Source organism: Caloenas nicobarica, chromosome 7 (assembly GCF_036013445.1).
Source record: "Caloenas nicobarica isolate bCalNic1 chromosome 7, bCalNic1.hap1, whole genome shotgun sequence".
In the NCBI taxonomy this organism is placed as follows: domain Eukaryota; kingdom Metazoa; phylum Chordata; class Aves; order Columbiformes; family Columbidae; genus Caloenas; species Caloenas nicobarica.
The window spans coordinates 33,093,411-33,116,007 of record NC_088251.1 but is presented as its reverse complement, the minus strand read 5'-3'; the positions used below and the strand labels follow the sequence as shown (position 1 = coordinate 33,116,007).

Sequence of the window (22,597 nt, the reverse complement as noted above, 5' to 3'; positions counted from 1 at the left end):
TGAGAGCTGACAGGTCGAACATCTGACACACCTTCAAGGTTGTTGAAGTAATAATAAACTTTCTCAACTAATCATGAAATAGGTACCTCATATTCAGGATCTAATCCTGTGCTAATCTTACTTGATCTATTACAAATTCCAGTTCTATATGCCATTGAAGGTAAGGCTTGAGAAAAGGGCATTGTGCAACTCTTGATACTCTCCATTTCTGTTTATTACGGGCAGACACTGGGTATTGCAGGCCTGGATTCTTTTGGGTTTCATGACTTCTTTGCTCATAAGAGCGAGCCAGTTGTGTAACCTGGCTTGTGTAGTTATGACATGTACACATTAAGAACTCTTTAAACGTCTTGAAACAGGGATAAAATAATATTTTTCTGTCTGTATTTTAAGCATCCATAATCATATGTGCACTCATCTTTTGGACTTCTCTTACTTTAAACTTCAGGCTTAAAAATAGTTACTGCAGCTGAAAATTGCTTTTCCCATAAACTTTCCCCTCCACTGACCAGGCAGGCAGGAGCTTTTGGGTTGGTCTCACCCTTGGAGGTTGGCAGAAGCTGCTCGGGAGCTCCGGGTGCTGGCCACGTCTTGTGCTCACCTCTCGCTTTCGGTTGCCCCACGGCTGACAGGCACACGCACCTTTCTGCATCTTTAACTCTTTCCAGCATCGTCTTTAAGAGCCGTTTCTGTTCTTTCCCATATCGCTGGTGTCTGGACCACCCATAAGCAGTCCAGCTGGCTTCTCTGGCAGCATCGTAAAGAACGATGGTCTAAACAGCTTGTTACCGACACTTGTGTGTTTAGGTGTATGGTTCCAACGTGAGGGGAAGCAAAAGGCGGCATCCAGCTAGAAGTGGGTCAGATGACTCATTCCAGTCCTTGCTCCCAGTTACACGTGTGGGACAGAAGAGAGAAATGAGGGAGGAGGGGTTGGTTGGCACCCTCTGTTTCTTGAGCAAGAGAGGTATGTACACCTCCCCATAGCCTGTATTTGTGCCTCGCTTTGAAAAAGAGCCGCTTCCCTGAGGACTTCATCTGTCTTTATTCCCGAAATAGCTGGAATAAAATTGCACCTTTCTATTTTACCTTGATTTCTTAAGAAACAGGGGCTCTAGGTGCTTTTTTGTCTCTCTCGGAGGGGTTTGACGCAGGAGTGGAGCTCTTCCAGATCTGCCAAGCCTGAGGGAAATGAGCAGCGTGGAGGGGAGGCCGTCAGCAGGTGGGTGGTGGAGATGCCACAAATAGCATGGCTCCTCCAGGTAGTAGGAGGGAGCTCAGGTGGAGCTGCTGAAGGCCGTGGGAAAGTACGCGAGGAGGAAGGGAAGAGAGTTGTGAGGTCTCTGGGAAAAGCCGAGGTTACTACAGCACAGGTATGTCTCAGATCCATAAGAAAAAAGGTTTCCTTCCACTGTTGTAGAGGAACTTGTTTTACTCTTCCCACAATTTTTCAAAAATCACAGTTGGTTACATTGTTTGACTTTGCTAGTCCTACGCCAGGAGATAACATTGAAATAAATAACTTAAAAGTTAGAAATTAAAACCGGAACAGATAGAACAAAGCTTGTTTCTTCTTTGAAGATGAAGATCACTGAAGTATCTTAGTACTTCTCAAAAGCAGTCTTGGGATTACTGAATTTACAAATCCATCAGTGCTTTGGGGTAAGGAACTTCTGCGTTTTATCACAAATGATTAGTTTTTTCACCAGTAAAAACCCATGGAAAATACCACTCATTAGTAAGAGAAGGATGCCTTCTCCTCGGTTCCGCATCCTTGAATTTTCAATCTTCACATGTGATTTGCTAAGAATGAAAGTTTAAAGTATTTTTCTTATGTTGTTGACCAACATTATTTTCGTAATCCAGACATGAAGTCAGCTCCTAGCGAAGTCTGGTTCACTTTTTCATAACCAGATGGTGCTTTGCCAGTATGTCCTTGTTTTCCCAAACAGTTGCTGTATGTTGCGATTGGGAATCCTTGGTGCTTTGCGGAACTCTGAAGCGTGAATGAGGGTAAAATCCCCCAGTCGTTGCATGGGAGTGCTTAGCCAGGGAGGGAAACGAGTGTGGAGTTCAGGTTGTCGAAACGTGTTCTTACCAGAATTAACCTTTAGCTTGATGCGATGAACACGATAGCTCCCTTGCTGAAGTGCTCCTGGGTTTGTTTGCTCTCGTTCCTTCCTCTGAGACAACACGGCTTTGTTCAGGGCTGCTACTCTATGACTTTTTCTTACAAAGTGTATTTGTGAAATTCCACCTAATAGAAGTACTAATTTGTGGTGTAGGGTTAGTGCTTCATGAGAACTGCTCCACAGCCTTCAGGAAGCTGCAGTTAGTGGAGGCTGAGAGCAGTTCCAGGTGTGTACATGGAATTCCTTTTCCAGGCCAGACATCTGGGGAGAAACTCCAGTAATTCGATACACACTTGATTTTTTTTTTTTTTTTTTTTAAATTAAACCCAAGTATGAATCTTACTATTCTCTTAAACGTTGGAATAACTTTACTAATAAAAAGTGCAGTATTTTGATGTAGAGGGATTGGTGTACACAACATTTCCTTATCAAACATCATTTCTTTTTAACTGTATACTACCTAATTAAGTATAGTTATAAGGGGTTTTTTACTACCATTGTTTGTAAATAGTGATTTCTCCCCCACTTCAATCTAGCGAACATTTCCTGTCTTTTGAATGGACTTAAAATTAACTATTCCTGTTTTTCCCCCTGCATCTCCCTCTTCTTTTGTGCATCTGCCAACACTACTGGCAGCAGTATTTTAGAACGCTTTTGCTGAGCAAGTAGGTTTGAAGCACGGTAATGTATGTGCATCTTACAAAATATTCTGTTTTATTATTTTAGCAGTGAACTTTAAGCATACAGTTTAGAAATTATATTTCAACCATAGAGGCTGGGGTTTTACGCAGTGTGAATATTTTCTTCCCTTTTGTTATCTTCTTTTCACTACTCCACACCGCTTTGGTGTGCAACATATAAAATCAGGTTAAAGCAGATTTCAGGACGCATAAGACCAGTGGCTAAAGTATAGTGCTTGACCGGCGCTTTTTTTTTTCCTTTTTTTTTTTTCTTCAAGTGGTGTAGTTCATCTTAATAGGAATTTTTTGGTTCTGTGTGCTAGTAGATTTATCAATAGAAAATAGTTGTGAAATAGACGAGCATTGTATCAATTTTAAACACTGAATGACTTTCCTAAGTTTACCCCAAGGAGCTCTTTGCAGCAGCAACTGAAATGTCCCTGTTTTCTGATTAGCAATTTAATCTTTCTCATCTTTGCAAGACCGTCATTCATCTGTTCTATAAAAGGCACAGGCACTGCTTTCTCCGGAGTTGCAGAGGGCTGTAGTGTTAATCCAAATATGATATACATCCCAGCTGGTCAGACCTCTGTTATTTATAGGGAAAATTCCTAAAATGGCTCCAGCAGGTCAGAACGGAGCTCTTAGCAGAAAAAAAAAGCACCCAGTGATGGCTGCATTGCTTCTGATACCGCTTTGGACCCTAGGCAGCATTTCCATTTTTGCAGGGCGATGGGCTTGCTGTCGTATGCTCAGCCAGATGGTTGAAGACACTCTGTGTTGCATCCATAAGACCAGAGGAGTTCGTTCTTCTGAGTGAAGTGCTGCAAGAAAATGTGCAAATTGTTTTCTCAACACAGATGCATTGCTTATGTGCAGTAATGCCCTAAATCCGATTGGAAATTAACTTTGAAAAGTTCTGTGCAAATACAGCAGGACTTGTTTAAAATGTGAGAGAAATGCGTTTTATTCTGAACTACTTTCAAATTCTCAGCATGTTGGCCAACACTCTTATGTACCATTATTCTAAGAAACGTGTTTTCAAACAAAACCTGGAAAGCCACTTGAAAATAAAACAGTGATGTAATAGTAAATTAGTGGACCAAACTACGCTGAAGCTGGCTTTCAAGAACATTTTGAAGATGCCCAATGTATTCTTTCCTCTTGACAAAGAAAAAAAATTACTTTTATTACTGGGAAGGATTTCTATTTTGCGCATAATCCTCGTGAACTTTTGGGGGAAAGGAGCTGGAAAGTTGTGTGTTCTTGGAGAGTTCAGATTTCGTAAGCAGGATTGAAGATGTGTGGAAGAGGGGAGGTAGCTCTGTGACTGCTGGTAATCTAAGTTGGTGGTAGTTCAAATTACAGAGCAGAGTCAGTCACAAGAGTGAGACGCTTTGGAGCACGTTTCTAGGAGGTGGTGTTAATTCTGGGAGCCGTTGCCAGCCTGCCACATGTTGGATAGCGTTTTACCGTTTTCTGCAGATTTGAATTGAGAGATCTTTGCTCTTTAATACGGTAAGCTTCTAGTTATCAGTAGTCTCGTCAAAGAATACTGTGTTGCTGAGTAATTCAGCTGATAAAAGATTTGGTGGAGATAGCTGCCATGAGATAAGAAATGAACTATCCGGTCTGTCATTACGTGATGGTGGTATGCAGCTTCCAACTCGACCAGTTCAAGCTGCCGCAAGTAACTTCTTTCGCTGATATAGGGAAGATGTGTCTTCTGTAAATGATCAGTCTCTGAGCAAGAACTGATCTCTTGGCTTGGTTTTTGGTGGTGTGAGATTGCCTTTCTAGCAGCCCGCTAGTCCAGACAACTGATGATAAACAGCAAGCACTTTATTTTTTGCTCAAAGACACCTCAATCCATACAGCATGTCCTTCAGCTGATATGATTTGGGGAGTTGTTAGATACCTTTTGAAAGCTGCTCACAGCTGATAGGGTGTCTGGGGCTCAGTTTAGATTTTAATATCAATGTACAAAAGATTTTTCTCCGATCTACTCGCTTAGCTGCTCTCCTTGTTAGCATCAACTTCGCTTTGCTAATTGCTTGCTTCGGGGAAGTGTCTGCACTTTGAGGTGTATTTTCCCATAGTGGCACTGAGTTGCTTGGTAAGTGGCTCAAAGGCTTGTTCTGGTATCACCACATGACTTGGGAGTTACTGGCTGAGTAGGGTAGGCCCAGTGCTCCCTCCCTGATTCTCTTAGGAGTAGATAAAACAAAATGCAAAATTAGGACAGTTGCATCTTGCTGAGATGGTGGCGATAAATTTATGGAACCTGCAGTGAGGAAGGGGAAGGAAGTGTGACTCAGTGGAAGACGAAAGAAAAGCAAGTGTATGGCTGTCATCAAGATGAGGGAGAAGATGGACGTGGAGCAGTGCTATTCACTTGGCCTTTGATTCGTTTGTATGTGGAGAAGAATGTAAGAAGTACAGAAAATGGTCACTGCAGTGCTCTGAGGGGAAGCTGACAGCCCCCCGAGTTTGTGAGCAGTTTGTGAGCTTGGTTGGGGAAGTCTTTAGATCAGATGCTAAAAAATACATCTGTCACTCCGGGAGATTTTGCTTTCTGTCCCACTTAGCCAAACCAAGTAGTTTTCCTGTTTTCTTCCTAATCTGTAGATCAGATCAGGACCCAGATTTGAATTACGGTGACAGCACTTTGTCCCAGCTGCTCAAAGAGAGGGTGGCATAACCCATGAGCATAAGGGTCATCAGGTTTTTTTTAATCTCTGTTTTCAAATGCAAAACTATTGTAGAAGGCACTAGAGCAGTTTTTAGGTTGTTTCGTGACAATATCTGCCTGGCCCAGGTTTGATTCTGCTTATCCATCGGTGGCTCCATGCTTGTTTTGTCTGCTGCTCCCGTTTACCTTTTGTGCCTGATTCTCATCTACAGATACAGGAATGACGAGCTGACTTGTAAAAAAAAGCAAGTTCGCCAGCATAACCATTTCACCTGAGACACCGGTAGTCTTACAGGAAGACGAATATCTATTTTTGTGTTTGTGAGTTAAAATCAGGGAAAATATTAGACTGAGTCAAATTTTTTTCTGCATGTTTATATTCCTAACTTTATATTTTCCAATGCGTAATCTTATTAAAATTAAAAGAAATTGTTAAGTGTGTGAGTTATTCTTCCAGAACTGAACTAATTGGTGCAATGATGCTTCTTCAAGCCTGAAATCATGACTTGGAGGAGTGTGCGCAGCCCTGCTCCCCTAATTCCCAAACCTGATAATTAAAATTTTTAAATCGGTGTCAACTCTTTAACTATTGAACAGGTGAAATGAGGAAAGGAGGAGTAGTGTGCGGGGAGTAGTATTAGGCATAGGTAAGAGTGGGAAGCCCCCCAAAAATTGTTATAGCTTTTCCTGAGAGATGTTAAGTTTATTGACAGTTGGAAAATTATTGAATTTTTAGTCTTGATTTTTTTTTTCCCCCCCCGTAGTTTTAATTTTCTGCTTACAGAGGCGTAGTTCTTGCTGTTAGACGCTGAAAATAACCCCTAATCTTAAATGTTTGTGGTCCGACATATCTGTAAATGTTGGTTCTTTTCTGAACAACGTGTTCAGAGCCCCTGGTCGGGAAGGGGTTAGTGATCCCGGTTGTCCCCCGGTCCCCGTGCCCCCGCACGTGTGCGGGCAGGGCTGCCCTCAGCCCCACTTTGTTTCTGGTGTCAGGGTCAGGGTTGTGCCTTCAAGCTTGACTTAACTGGTTTAGATGTAGCCCAGCAGCTGCCGGGTTTGAATGAGGTAAATTGTGACCGTGCGCTCAGAACAGCAGAAAATAGGTCAAGTGTGGGCTGGGTTTACATAGAAAGCGCCAGCGTCGCCTGGTAAGCCTAAGCCTCTTCTCTCTGCTCAGACAAAGCCGTTTAAGGTAAACTGGGAAGTCAGGGTCTCCCCAAGAAACTTTGTCGCCTTTTTCCGGCTGGGAGATGTGGCCGGCGCTGGCGGGTGTCGCGGAGCGCGGGTGTCGCGGAGCGCGGGTGGCCGTGTCCCCGGGCAGGGCGCCGCGGGCCCGGCGCGGCCGGCACCCCGCGCTGGCCTCCTGCCCGCCAGCTGCAGCGGCCTGGCAGCTGCGCGCCTTGCACTTGGCAGCGAGGAATAAGGAGCGCACTGTTTACCAGGGCTTTGTGCCTGTGTGCGGCTAGAGAGGTGGGGGAAGCAGCACAAGAGCCGTATATTTTCATCTCGGCTAAATTTGGTGGGTTTTCTGTAGGGTTTTGGTGTGGCCTGTGTGTCCTCCACAGCGTTTGCCCGTGGTGCCCTCGGGGGTGTCAGTCACTACCAGTTTCTCAGTGTTTTAGGTAGATTCTCATGTTTTGCCACTGGAAAAAAAAGCCTTGTAGCAGGGTTGAGGGACAGTGCCATTTAATAGCTGCTGTTGTTAAGATCTTTGGTGTTCTGCCTGTCCAGTTCTTATGTTACTGTTTTGGTTTGTGTGGTGATGTTTTGGTTCTGTTGGGTTTTTTGTTTGTTTGTTTTCTTCCTACTTACTCTGATGTCAAACAGGACATTATTAGGACTGAAGGTTTTGTTAAAAAGTTACAATCAGTGAAAGGGATTACCAATCAGTGATATAATCAGATATGTTGGGTGGCACAATCAGTGAATGGTAAAAGAGGAAGAAAAAAGAAAAGGAAGGCTAATTATGAAAGACCTAAGGATTTTTTAAATTTTTTTTTTTTTTTTTAATGAGAGCAAATCATCTTCTAAAAGATGGCATTAGAGGACTAGTATAAATTCTCGGCAGCCTAGATTTTAAAAACAATACTTTTTGCTGCCACTGTTCTCTGAAGACTGCTGGGGCAATCAGTAGGCAGATGTTGGCTTATCTTATTCCTTGTTTTTCAGACTGCAATATCCAAATTGAATTTCTATGCAGCTGAAGTTCCATGCACTTGTAAAAATGATTGGGGAGAGAGGAGGGGCTATTTTATAGAAACCGATTTCAATATATTAACTCATGAAAAAAGAAGAAATCTAAAGGTTCAAGTTTTAGACACTTTAAACTCTGAATTTTTCACTTGCATTGTTTGGATTTAAATGTGGTCCCTCTACCATTAAAGTACTAACAAAACGCTTATTTCCATGTGCAGCGCATGCTGCATAAACATGGTAAGCAGGACTCTCAAGTTGGTTATGTAGTAGTTTTCATTTAATTCGTGCCCTAAATTATCAGAAAACCTCTAAGCAGCCAGAGGAAGCTATAGTTAATTAAGCCACAGATGGTGAGGACTAATGTGGTGTTGACCTTTGCGAGGACTGCAAAATCTACTTAGTCTTTCTCTGTAAAACACTAGCTGAAATGAGTTCCTCCTGATATTAAAAACATGTCCTTGATGCATTGAAGCCAAATGCAGTGATACTGTGGCCAAGGAAAGCGCTTTTACAAATAAATGTTTGCAGGTTCTAATGCACGGTGCATGCCGAGACTTGATCTTCAGGGCCCCGATTTAAGCCCTTCTAGTGCCAAAAGTCACTTCTCCGGGACTGATTTTCCTGGAATGCATTTTGTGGATTTTCCTCTTCTCCTTCAGTGAACATGGAGAGCTGACAGCTGCCCGGAGTTTCTGTGCCCTCCCATGAGCAGCATGTGGGCTGAGTGATGGGGGTAGGGGCTGCTGCTTGACTCCACTGGTTCATTGTTGTTTGTGCCCAGGGGTTTCATCTCTTGATTTCACAAAGTCGTTTCTGCCCCTCAAGTTTGTGAAGAATGACTTGGAGAAATATTTTAAAATGCTGAGGAAACATCTTGCTCCAGTGGCGAAGGTCTTGTTGGGAAGGTAGAGAGCTGTGGAAGTGTGCAGGCGTTCCTACCACACACATACCCGGCTGCCCAGAATGGAAAAGGAGCTTGTGGTCATTTGAGCCTTTCAGAAGGCACTTTGTATGGTCTCTGGGCAACGTGCAGGTTCAGCTCATCCAGGGATGCCTCTCGGTATCTTGAACAATATTTTTTTTGTGGATGGGGCTTGAGGAGGAGAATTCTGTATGTATTTGGATTTTGACTTGTTTTTCTGTGGGTACTGTTTTGGAAATTCCTGTCCGGTTCTTGACTTAAAGAAACTTAGAAGCATTACAAGTGATCTGCACTTGTTCACCCGTGGCTTTGAAAGATAAATTGTGATTGTCTGAATAAGCTCTCTGAAAATGCTGCTCTGAACAAAGATTCCGACTTGCTGTTCTGGGCAGCGTGGTATCTTAACCTGATGGTATGGTCCATAGTTTCTAACCCATTCCATCATTTTGCACCAGAAGAACAGATATACTCAGAAAAACACTGGATCACTTTGTTATTTGGGAAAATTTCATTTTTTATTCTTCTCAGGGCTTCCTAGGAATGAAGCACATCCCCAGCAGGTGAGAATTCTCCCTTAGAGAGACATGCAGCTGACTCAAGTATTCTTTGGATAATTAAGCAGAAAGTCCGCTCCACCAGAAATGAATTCCTCTTTCGGTCTGGAAAGAAGGAAGAATAGCAGCAAAGATCTAAAAAAGACTGACATGGGTTGGCAGCCTTCTGATAGTCACGTTGCTTCATGTGACTGTCTTCCATAAGGGCAGGAAGGATTATCTCCACCATATCTTTCTAGCACATACGCCCTTTGCCTTCTTCCCAGTGTTGCATATGGAGCAAGGGGCGCTGCTGTATGAAGTACGTAAAGAGCTTCCTACAGTAGATTTAAAGAAGAAAGTTGCGGTCCCATTTATATGGTTTGCATTCTGATTTGCATTTCATAAGGATTTCAGACCAGCATTAACATCCTCCTGGAGGACGTATTCCAGGATTTGTGGAAAAACTAGTCTAGGAGAGGGTACCGTACATACTATACTGACTTTTGTGAGTAAAACTACTTTCAACGAGGAAAAGTCTGCAGGAGAATCCTACAGGGCATTTAATTCTGCTGTGGATTAGTCTGTCAATCTTGCTACTTTGACCAAAAAGGAGGGCAAAACTGAAAGTCCTAATGGCCAAGGTTCAAATCTATAAACAGAGTTGTTTCCTGAGCGGTATAAATACAGGGTAAGGAAAAAGACTGGGCACTGCTGGGTCGTCCGCTCATCTTCAGTGCTAAGCCAAGGAAGAGACTGAAGTCCCCAGCCTTGCTTGTTGCCCTGTCTCCCTGGTCTGTCAGAGTTCATGGAGTGCACTAGAACAGTGTGCCTAAGGCCATCACCTACAGGTTAACACATTATGCAATTTCCTGGGTTTCAGATGTTCAGATTTAAGATTGATGGTGGAAAAAGATCAGTCATGGTACACACTTTTTTAAAAAAAAATTATTATTCACATATATATGTAATACGTACACAAAAGAACAGAAGTTTTGAGATTTTGAAAACCTTTTTGTTTAGTATCTTGATACTGCACTCCAGCTGTCAGTTACAGTTTTGCCTTGGTGTACTGATTTCCATTGACCAGTGTATAACATGTTCATGTCTAGAAGCAAAACACTTTTTTTTTTTCCTTTCCCCAAGTGATAGATGATATGTTAAATGTGTTGGTTTTGTGTGTGTATTCACAAACCCTGGGTTCTCTGCATATTTCCAGTCATACCTTCATGCAGTTTATGTAATGGATCTTTGACCTCACTTGTGCCTTTAGTAGCTCGTCTTTGAGATGAGCTCACCTTTCTCGAAGAATGAGGAAAATGGACTTTGCAGTCTCCTTTTCTAAGTGTTCACACCGACTGCTCTCAGTGAAAGGTACAGATATGCTGTGCATCTGAATAGGAGATAGAACAATAAAAAGTTCAAATGTACTGTCTATGGGATCACCAGTATCAGCAATGTCAAGTTCAAAGAAAGCAAAGATGCTTAGGAAGGATGTGATATCTAAAAAAGAGAATCAGCAGTGTGTGTTGCCTTCAGAAACAAATCAAGACAACACAGAGACTCAAAAACTTTGCATAAAGAACTCATTGAAGTAGAATAACGTTAAGAGTAATAGGTCTGACATTATGGTACCTAATCATGTGTATAGTCTTGAAATGAAAATATAAATTTTTCTTAGATGGGACTGAAGGAATTACTGAAGATGTACGAAATATGCGTATTAACTGCATTTTTAAGTCAGCCAGACTTCCAGTATTGCAGTGCCTCAGTCTGTTGCTTAGTTCTAATGCTTGTGGGTCTGAGAGGGGAAATTTTTGACACAGGAATTTTCTGCAGCTGCTGTGCAAGAGAGTGCATGGGATGGGGGGGACAGATGGATGATCATCACACAGCTCCAGTTCCAGGGTCTGTCGGGTTCCCCTGGCCAATTATTCCCTCTTTCCAGTGGTGGCGTTGCTGCTGTATGTAGGATCAGTGCAAAAATGGATTTGCACAGCAAAGTAGAACAGCTTCCATCCTTGAATAAATGTCAGTGTTGACCATCTTGTGCCTCTGGTAATGCTAGCAACATACTTGCTTGGTTGAGGCTTTTAACCTGGTGGTAGAGGTCCCGTTGATCTTTCTCTTCACTTTTACTTTGTTCCACTCCACATGTATTAAACCAATCTTCTTGACCATTCCTTTTGGATCCGAGGCCGTATCTTTCAAAAGCATAAGGAGAGAGTGTGATTTTCTCTAATAACCAAAGCATTGATGCATTCTCCATAATGAAGCACAGCAAATCTTCAAGTGTCAGGAAGTGAATTTTGAATTCGAAATAGGCATCCTGTGATCAGTGGGCTAGCAGGAATAATCTCATCGAGATGAATAGAGAGAAATTGCTTGTGTCACTTGAGGGCCTGGCAGCGATGCACGATTCCCTGAGTGTTGCTTGGATCTTTATATTCTATGGCTGGAGCTCTTTGTAATAAATTGTGAAACATCAAGGAACTTGTTGGAGATCAAGGAAAGAAATTACTTGATCTCAGCTGCAGTACTGATAAAACTTTTTACATTTTGTATGTGGAGAATTGCTGTGATTATTTTAGCTGTCTGAAGTTCTCTCAGCACAAATGAATGTTCCTGCCGCTCACAGATTTCCAAGACCATCTTCTTCACGAGGAGTCACTGGGCTGCAGTGCAGCTTTAGTTCTCTGCCACAACCTCAAAGGCAGAATTAGCAAGTTTGCTCTGAAATGAAGAGAAATAGGTATTCTGAAAGTCTAGAGATGAATGATGATTTAAGTCGTGCTTTGAATGATCAGAACCAGATTTTGTACCTAGTTTTTCCTTGTTAGGAGGACAGTGCCACCAAATAAGTCTTAATTTCCCAGGTGAAGTCTTACTCAAATAGTGAAAAAGGATCTTGTCCAGGAGAACTGAATACAATAAAAGTAAAAGTTGAAGCATGTCTTATTTCAAATACCTGAATAAAAAAGACCTACATTTTTAAAAGTCAGGAATGATGTTTCTCTGAAAATGTTTGTTTCTCTAGAAATACAGCTATTTCTTACGCGTTACCTTTGTGGTGTTTATATCTAAGTTTATACTCAATATGTCCATATTAAATTTTACAGATGTGAAAACCAGCTTTTTTTTTTTTTAAGTAATTTAATCATTATTTCTGCATACCTGTAAACATTGAAGTCTTTAAAGGGCAATTTTGGCTGTAGTAAGACAGTATTTATGAAAGTGTGATCCTATTAATAGCTTACGAGTCTGGCCACATGTGGGATCTGACATAGCGTGTTCCCATGAAATAACTTTAAGGATTATGTTGCGCTTTTAAGTTTTTTTTTCTGAAAATAACATGGGGATTTGTAGGCAAGTGGTAAAATTAGCATCAAACTACTTAATATTGTACTCTAAAATACATCTAGGAAAATAAACAGAAATGTTACAAATAAACATAACATATGGTTCTTTTTTTAATCTCTACTTTAGGACGACGTAGACAGTCTAAACCCAGTTCTCAGGGATAACCCGCAGTTACATGAGGAGGTAAAAGCCTGGGTAAAGGAACAAAAGGTTCAGGAGATTTTTATGCAAGGTAATTATGTGGGAAATTGTGTTACTTTTATCGTGTGTTAGCTAGTTTAAGGCCGTTAGTTGTGTGGGGCTCATCCCATAGCATTTTTGATATAATGGAGGCTATATTTGTAATTCGGAAGTTATTTTTTGGAAGTATTTGTTAATTCCAGAAAACAAGAGTGTGTTAGAAGCTGTGCATGACTTCTTCAGACTGTTCTTGTTTGATGTCTTAGTGATGACAACAAAAGCTGAATACCATTAGTCTGAATCTAAATATTTCGTAAAATTTGTTGTGAAAATAAGTGTGTATGAATGATAGCCACGCACCTTTCAGCATGTTTAAAACCGTTCTGTGCTTTGTTGGTTACTGTTATGTGCGATAACTTCTTTGCTATCTGTCTGTGCTTGTAATTTTTCCCAGTTGGGTCACAGCTGATGAGCACTTGCAGATCCCACCCCATGCCCTCACCACTGATTGATTGAAAAGTGCCTTTCGAATCAGTTATGATCTTTAACTCGGTTCTAATGCTGGAAGGTTGCAGCAAATGCATATGTCATTTTTACACTGTAGATACAAGTTACATGAAAACTAGTATGAACTAGAATAAATTATTTTGGCTCAATCGTGCTGATAATAAAAATATTATACGTATTTGCAGTATATTCATTAAATTTCTGCAGAACTGACAGCTCTACAGAGGCACTCCTAGCGGTGGGGGACAGAAACTAACCCCTGTGAGTCTGCATTAAAATCCCCAGGCAAGCAGTAAAGCAATTTGAGGACAAAAATGCTTAAGCAGTCATTCTGCAAATTAGGACAGGCGTAGTAAATAATCTGATATTATAAGGATGATGCTGAGGGTTGCTTGCTGTCTGGTTTCTTTGATAAAACTAAGATTAGAAGGCCAAAGGTATATGGTAAGTATAATACTGAAGTTGCACTAAAACACTTGTGCCTTCTGTGGAGTTTTTAATTTGACTGTATGTGATTATTCTTATGGACCACAAGACAGGATGCTGAAAAAAGCAATGCGTGGAATTGTGTAGATAGTAAGTTGGTATAGCAGTGTTAGTCATTTCAGATTGTATGGTAATATTCTCAGGTACAACATGAGTTAATAGTCTGTTGATGAAATTTGCAGCCATAACTGGATTGAGAGGTGATGTGAAATCAAATTAGAGATACATGAAAAGGAAACTAAAATTGAGCTTGTTTATTGGATTTCATTAGAGTCACAATAATAAGACAATTATAAAAGCCTCGTTTTATACTGGTACAGAATCAATACTTGAGCAAGGCCCCAGCAATATTGAAACAACCATCTAAATGAAACTGCCAGCCCATCGTCGACACCACTAATTTACATCCCATCATTCCAGGAACTGTATTTTTGTTTTTATATATATAATTGTATATAGTTTTTCAAACAGATGTTTGGATACTTAGAAATGCCCGCATTTGGAGTAGTTTAGACGACAAGATGAATCTAATCCACAGGTCCTTGCAGACGGGCTCTCTGTGTCTAAGGAGAAGCTGCAGTTCGAATGCGCTCGCTCACCGGTCCAAGGAGAGATGTGCGTCCTCGGGCAGGGACATGCCGTCCTGTCCCCCGCCAGAGCCTGTGCGGTGCTGCGGCCACCGGAGCCCTGTGGGACGGGGTCAGCTGGCACAGGCTGCTGTCACGTCATCCTGGAGCATCATCTGCTCCTGGTCACGGAGACACCGTGTTTGGCACAGCCCATCCACTGGCTCACAGGAACCCTCTGGCAGTGCTGCCTGCTGTAATCTGATCGTGTTATCCTTCTTTTCTCCCTCCCCAGCCCCTCCTTCTCTGGTTTTCTTCACCTTCTCTGTTTATGACCATTTTCCTGTTCCCTGCAATTTAAGCAACATTTTCAGTTCTACCTTGTCTAGACACATCTATTATGGTTGTTACCATATTCTTTTACTTCATCCTCTACAGCGTTTTTAGGATCCAGCCTTTTCCTTGTCTGTGATGCTGAAGCCTTAATCTCGTATCTGTATTTTCCGCTGTATCACAGTTAAAACAGTTTATCTGAAGAACAAGGAGGGTTGGAAGAGAACATTAAAATAGTGTTCCAGGTGTTTGAAAAAAAAAAAAACCCATGCCAATTTGAGGAGGGAGAATTTGAGTCAAAACTGGTCCAATTGTTTACAAGAATGAGACTAAAGAAAAAAAATTGGCCCTTGTCACCTTTTCTCTGGGCGGCAGTCACAGCAGTGTGCTTTACAGGAAAAATTGTAGGTTTGTCAGGAAAGTAGTTTATTCCTTGTTTTTTAAAAAAACAACCTCCTCCCAAACTTGGCTACGTTGAAGGCTTTTGGGACAAATAAAACCAGTTCAAGGAGCATAGTAAGGTGTCTTTGACTTTTAACAATTAAAATCTTTGACGTTTTTCTTCCTATTAGATTTATTATCGCTACGATCTCTGAGGCTGCATGTATAATAATGCTCTTGAAACAGAGCGTGCTTCAGCCCTGAAGATATTTCCTGATAGTGCTGCACAGGCTGTTTCAACAATGTGTAGCTGAGCATGATTCAGCCAGGGGCTGAGACAAAGCCAGGCTTTTCCTGTAATGGCTGCTTGTGGCTGGGCTGGGCTGGAGCTGAGCTGTCTTGTGTCGCATGACCACAGTTTAATCTTTCTTCTTCTTCCTGACACACCAGCAGCATGTAAAAAAAGAAAAAAATAAACCACCCCAAACCACATACACACAAAACCAACAAACCCACAACACTTTTTATAAAGGTATAATAAAGTATCTTTTAAAAATAGATAGGATAACAGCTGGGATGAATGGCAGACACAGATTAGGACAAGGAGTAAGAGGAAAGAAATTGGCACTGGGTCAGTGCAGAAGAGTGTAAGAAAAGCTGGAAGCTGATGGAGAAGGGAGGATGGAGCTTGTAAACTGAGAAGACTGGGAAAGGACTTGGAAGGCAGTGGCCTGGAATCGTAAATACTAAAATGAGACAAGCTGGGGAGAGGCTGGTTCTGGTTATGCAAGAGACTGAAAAAAATCATTGTGCAGTTAACAGTAGGATGCAAGAGAGGGGGAGCTGGAACAGGAAAGCAGTAATGGGAAATTTGCAAGAAGAGACACAAGCAAAATTTTACTGAGACTGTCTGAACAAGGCAGAGCTTTGGGGCAGCCGTGAAAAGTTTGAGACGTGTTGGGTTGGGTCAGACAGCCAGAAGTGTGGGAGCTGAGCTGGAGGCGTTTTGCAGGGGCATATGGAGTAAGGGTTGGAGAGAAGCCGTCAGGAAATGTGTCCCCGCGGGAACAACGTCTGGTCCAAGACCAGGAATATGAGACATGAGCTTGTAGATTCTTCGTCTTTCTCTGCCGTGCGTCTCAGTGATCGGCAGTGCCCGTGCTGGCGCTTCTGACCCTCGTCTGTGCCACTGGAAACGCGCTCCAGGGATGAGTTAATGCCGGTAGCTCAGAGGGTTCAGGTGGCCTCGAGGGTTCGGTTGAGCAGTGAATGACGTGGACATGAGTGAAAGAAGGGTGCCATTGCATGGTGTTTCTGTTTCCCAGCTGTTTTAAAGCATACATAATCACATACAAAAGGTATTTCAAAAAACCTTGCGAGGGTTCCAAGTTGAACGTAAAGACCACTTGGAAATATCCAAATTATTCTTGCTTCTTTACTTCTCATCATCTCTCAAGAGCTGATGTTAAAAACAGTCCTTATGATCACACAGCTTCTTGTGCGGAGAGTATGATGGACCCAGTCGTGTCAATGCGGATATTTTACTAGAGAAAGCCGTCACCTGCGACGCCCCTGGCCTGTTTGCTGCAGATATTTGAGATTATTTAATGTACTAGGTGGGGATTGGAAAAGAAGGATCTTCAGGAAAGACAGGGGAATTCTGGCCTTGCCAGTGTGGTTAAGCAACAAGGCACTCCTAAATCTTTTAAGTTAGGCTTTTTGTAGGTTGTCGCTGACTAGTTTTGCTTCCATTCCTGTGAGTCTGACCTGGGGTTTGGTTGTGGAAGTCGTGAAACCCACATGGTTGGAACCGAACTTGGTGGCAGCATTGCTTGGTCATACAAAACACCTTATAAACACTGAAGTGCGATGAAGCTTACGGTCCCAGTGATCAAATGAGACATTGAACATGAATAAAATTGTTGGATCTCAACTTCCGGGTCTTGCAACAAACTATAAAATATATACTGTATCATACTGTCTCACCGTGGGCTTTTGGAGATGAATTAAAGTGGTCTTTGCAAAGGGACAGTGGCAGGGTTTCTATCTGAAAAAGGAGCTAAAGTCTTCACAGTCGGTGTGGTTTTGAGCGTTCTGTGTGGCCGTAGCAGGGACACGATCGCTCTGCTGCCTTTGCAGAGGAGCTCTGTGGTCACTTATGGGAAAGGCTTGGCAGATGCAGAGCCCAACCGCCAAGATGTAAATCTTTTCACCAGCAGAGCCTCTGGGCATGTGACTAGCCTGGTAAATAGCTTCTGTATAACCTGCTGCTGCTGCTTTCTAGCCTTACAGATTACTTTTCTATGGTTGCTGTTTGTAGGCAGGAATTTTCCCATCGTTTGTCATCATGGTTGCAGAAAGATTTAGTTAGATAAGAAAATTGTATGTTGAAAATGTTAGCATAATTGACCTTAAAGCATACTTAAATATACCATTTGCATTTCAAAATGTCTTCCTGAATAAAAGTAAAATCCACAGGCAGTGCTGCGCCCGAATTGCCTGTAGTTTGCAGTCCGTGCCCTGTACGCTGTATGTTTGCTATGAAGCTTAAGAAACCAGGAAAACCCATTTATGCTGCTTTTTTTTCTGAATTCCTGAATGGCTTTTTTGTTTCTTCCCCTCTAAAGGTCCGTACTCGTTAAATGGTTACAGGGTGAGAGTGTACAGACAGGATTCTGCCACCCAGTGGTTTACTGGTATCATAACCCATCATGATCTCTTCACCCGCACTATGGTGGTTATGAATGACCAGGTGAGTTCCGTGTGTTGTACTCAGAGAACAGGCTTCAAGTAAGCTGCACATAGGGAGTTCTTAACATCTTTTTCTGGTGCTCTGAAATAGACTGAGTTGTTCAGTTCCAGCAGGGCGAGTCTATTACTGCGCTGAAATGACAGCATGACTTTGCTTTGGACTAGCGGTGAAAACCATCCTGGAGCTGAATGTTTGTGCAATGATGTGATTAATACCAGTCCTACAGTTTTGCTTTTCTTCTGCTGTGGCTATTTGACTAGTGAAGTCTTTGAAGTGAAGCAGTCTGGTTTTAAGAACAGGTCTTCCCTGTCAGCTCTGAGAATTTCTTTTCTCAACACTGAAATCTTTTAGAACTGCAGTAGCGATAACTCCTTCCAAGCAATTGAAATATCCACTTTCCTCAATTTATTGAATTAAGCATTTACTGCAACCCTAATTTACATTTACTGTGGTGGGTTTTAGTTGTATTTCTGAAGTTGATGTTACAAAAAGGATTAATGCTGGTATTTTTAGTGGCAGTAATGAATTATCTTTCAGGAAACCAGAGTAATGACTTGATGTTAATATAGTGAGTGGTCTGTCCGCCTTGAAATGACTGACAAAATCATGTCTGACAATAAAAATTTAAGACTAGTCTAATGCTCAAATATATTCTTTCTCTTAATTTGCTCTAATTAATTTTCCCCAAATATTATTTTTCTTCACTTTTTGACACATTAAATATTTATTTAGCATTTCCTTCTATCTGAAATATCCCGTACTAGTAACACTCCACCAGTCTCAGAGTTTCTCTCTCCAGTCTAGTTCCTCTCTTTCAGCAGTTTTGCTTCTTTTGGAAGTAATATTGTAATATGCTTCTGCAGTATGTTTAATAGTCTATTAAATAAATTTTACAAAGTATTTTTTATTATTATTGCTATTTAAGGGTTACTCTGTGAAGAGCTTAGTGTCATTTAGTTTCAAATTTGCAGGTCAGTGAAGGGGGAAGGAAGTGGTGATGGGACACTTTTTTTTAAAAAAAAAGATATTTTTACAGTGATTTGCATAGACACGTTAGCTTTGGTTTTAATCTATTCCCAGCCTTTTTCGAGTCATATGCCAGTTCTGCCTGTCAGGATTAAGTAGGCTTTGATTAGTCTTTAGCACACAAAATAGACTGGTGAACACTGATACAGAAAATACAGATTGGGCAGTGTCTGAACATCTGCTGATTATTGTTTTTTCTCTCTTTTTTTTTTTTTTTTTTTAAAATAAATCAGGTGTTAGAACCTCAGAATGTTGATCCTTCTATGGTTCAGATGACCTTTCTAGATGATGTTGTTCACTCTTTGTTGAAAGGTGAAAATATTGGCATCACTTCACGCCGACGGTCTCGTTCCAACCAGAACAGCAACACAGTCCACGTAGATACATTTATCTTTTTACCTAAGTATTTTCGTATGTTGCAAATATTAAAAATACATGTTTAAAGCCACGAATTACAATTGTATTGAAATCAATTAATCGCAAAATTATTTTTAGGGTCATTATACACGTGCGCAAGCAAATAGTCCCAGACCAGCAATGAATTCCCAAACGGCAGCACCAAAACAGAATTCTCACCAGCAACAGAGGAATACTCGGCCAAATAAGAGGAAAGGCTCTGATAGCAGCATGCCTGATGAAGAGAAGATGAAAGAAGAAAGATATGATTATATAGGTCGAGGAGGTAAAAGCAGTTATTGTAGAAGGGAGGGAGAGCTGCTTAAAGCCATATTAGACTGCCAATGTGATAGACGTGTTTTTATCTTTTACAGAAAACCCCAAAACCAAAACCAAACACTTCCTTAGTAAAAGAAGAAAACCTGAAGAGGATGAAAAAAAGTTAAATATGAAGAGACTGCGCACAGACAATATCTCAGATTACTCTGAGAGCAGTGACTCGGAAATTTCGAATAAAAGATTAACAGATTCGTCCTCAGAGCAAAATTCAGAAAATGAGTTAAAAAGCAAGAACACTTCAAAGATAAATGGAGAAGAAGGAAAGTCTCAAAGTATTGAGGGAGTAGAACAGACACTAACAGAGAGGCGGTCTCCATGGGATGAAATACAGGAGGATAAAAACCATGAAGAGACAGAAAGAGTGAAGTCATCCGTTCTGGATCAGCAGGAAAAATCTTTACTCCGTGCGGCAGAGCAGCCAACACCTTATGAGCGGAATGCCAAGGATCCACACGTTCAAGAGTGCAATGCAGAAAAACATCATCCTGCGGAATTAAAAAATGAGCAATTTGTACCCAGACCTCCTACTCCAAAATGTGTTGTTGACATCACTAATGAAAACAACTCTGAAAAGGAGAGCCAGAGTAATGCTGCAAGTACCTTTGGTTTGCAAACGGTTCAGAAAATAGAATCTCACAGCAGTGATTTAAAACAGCAGTTTGCAAATGCAAATTTCCTTGAAGCAAGAAAACAGGAAGCTGATCAAAGTTGGGGTAGCAGTGTTGTTAACAAAACGGATTTGATGCAACCTGGGGTTGTAAAAACGTTATCAGTAAATGAACACTTAAATCCTGACAAAGAAAAAGTGCAGTATGGCTCCTTTATGTCTTCGTTAAATGTAGCTTCTCTAGCAGAAGAGAGTAAACTGCATAAACAAAGTCCAGCCCCCGATTCTGTGAAGTCAAAACCTAGTGCTTCAGTTGATCATCCTAAAACAAAGTCACCTGATGTTAAGCCTAAATTCACCCAATCTTCCGATACTGTGAAGTCTAAGGTTAGTTCCCAAAACAGCCATGCTACTGGATTAACAAGGTCAGCCAATAAAACTGATCATGATTTGCCCAGGTCTAGTTTTCATCCAGTGCCAGCTAGAGTTAGTGCTCTAGAAGCTACTAAAAGTCCTCTTATCATTGACAAGAATGAACATTTCACGGTGTACAGGGACCCCACTCTGATTGGACAAGAAACAGGAACTAATCACATTTCACCTTATTTGCATCAGCATAATTATCCTCTGCATTCTTCATCCCACCGAACCTGTTTAAATCCAAACGCTCATCATCCTGCATTAACTGGTTCATCCCATCTGCTAGCTGGGTCTTCAGCGCAGGCTCCCTTGCCCGCTATTAACACTCACCCCCTTAGCAGCGCATCTCACCATTCTGTTCATCACCCTCATCTACTTCCCACAGTGTTGCCCGGAGTGCCTGCTGCCTCCTTGCTGGGCGGCCACCCGCGACTAGAGACTGCTCATGCTAGCAGCTTAAGCCATTTGGCATTAGCACACCAGCAGCAGCAACAGATGTTACAACACCAGTCTCCACATCTTCTTGGACAAGCTCATCCTTCTGCTTCCTATAATCAGCTAGGGCTTTATCCAATTATTTGGCAGTATCCAAATGGAACACATGCTTACTCAGGACTTGGTCTGCCTTCCTCCAAATGGGTCCACCCAGAAACTCCTGTTAACGCGGACGCTTCCTTGAGAAGGGTAAGTGGAGCTTGGTTTTTTTTGACGTATTGAGCCGGGGCTGGTGTCTCCCAACAGCGGTTTTCTAGGTACAGATTTGGTAGTTTGTATCACACCGAGTGTGCGGTGATGGTGGGTTTTTTGAGTAGGCAGAGAACCAGGAATGGAAATCCAGTGGTAACTACGGTCTCAAAGCGGACGCGAGTAGGGAGTTCTTCCAGGCCTTGGTTCCCTAAGTATTTTAAGGAAAGACTGAATGTTTGTTTTGAGTTAATGACCAAGTGAGGTCAACCAGCTGCTTTGGGACTTCAAGTCCACAGGGTAAATATTTGCTACCTCAAACTGTGAAAACCATTGTGTAAGTTAAATACTAAGAGAGGTAGGACAATGGTCTTCATAGCAAAACTTTGTGTGTGCTCACTGAATAATGTAGAAAGGCTGAGACAGAAGGAGTACTAAATCTAGTGGGAAGTTCTGAGCAGAAGTATTCTAGCATTTATAAATCTTTCTTGCACTGTACACCCATTTCTCTTGTCTTTACACCTATCTGTGTGCCCTCTCTTGGCATATCTTTTTCTCCCCTTCTGTTCCTGTTGACACACATCCCTGCCTTCCCATCTGCTTTCTACTCCTCTGTATTCAAGTCAGGATGATTCCTCTGTCTGCGTGCTGCGTGTAACCACTGAAGTCTCAGCAGAAATGGTCTCTGTTTTTCAGCCTAGCGCCCAGTGCGGCGGCGGTGTTTGGCAGGCAGACGTGGCAATTACAGGAAAAGTTTTCTCAGCTCCTGCAGGCTTGGGATATGGTGTGATCATTGCAGGCACCTTAGAGGAGCACTGTAAGATGGAGCATGTGTAGTGCAGACAGAAACTGTGGAGAGCTTCACTGCCAGCTTCAATCAAACCTCCACTGAGCATGTGCATACTGATTTTTAGAGGCTTACAACTTGGCCTAATTTGGGCAGATTTTCACAGGGACCACAAAAGGCATGTCGCTGACAGTGGCCCTTCTGCCAGATTGTAAGCCTTTGCGTCAAAGCTTGGAGTTCCTGGATGGTTATAAAGATTTTTTTTTTTTCTTTCTCATCATGGGGAAGGCTATTCTTCCCCGGCCTCATTGTTGGGAAAAGCCAAACCATTGTGGCTGAGTCTTTCCCAAACACTCAGCTTGAGTTGGCCTTGTAATATGAAGTCAGTTTGATCTAAACTGTGATAAAGCCAAACACAGCAAAGAAGAAAAGCATAAGAGAAAACTATAGATGGATTTATCTTTTCATGTTGCTGCCTGCTCCACCCCATGCTGAAGTCCATTTTGAAGAACTTAGGATAGACTGTTTTCACTTTGGCTGCCTGAAGTATGCTGCTCTGCATACCGAGGCACGTAGCTTTTTAATTATGTTGATATGTGGCAATTGTCTTGTGGT

At 41.8% G+C, this 22,597-nt stretch overlaps 1 protein-coding gene across 2 annotated transcripts in view; it reads left to right on the top strand.

Annotated features, from left to right (window-relative positions):
* The window catches only part of JMJD1C (jumonji domain containing 1C), a 162,566-nt gene that overhangs the window by 111,123 nt on the left and 28,846 nt on the right, over positions 1–22,597 (top strand). For both annotated transcript variants that reach the window (XM_065638640.1, XM_065638642.1), the window contains 5 exons: positions 12,645–12,750; positions 17,599–17,723; positions 18,983–19,126; positions 19,245–19,431; positions 19,520–21,195. In XM_065638640.1, the coding sequence (XP_065494712.1) occupies positions 12,645–12,750; positions 17,599–17,723; positions 18,983–19,126; positions 19,245–19,431; positions 19,520–21,195 (2,238 nt within the window). The remainder of the gene's footprint in view (positions 1–12,644; positions 12,751–17,598; positions 17,724–18,982; positions 19,127–19,244; positions 19,432–19,519; positions 21,196–22,597) is intronic.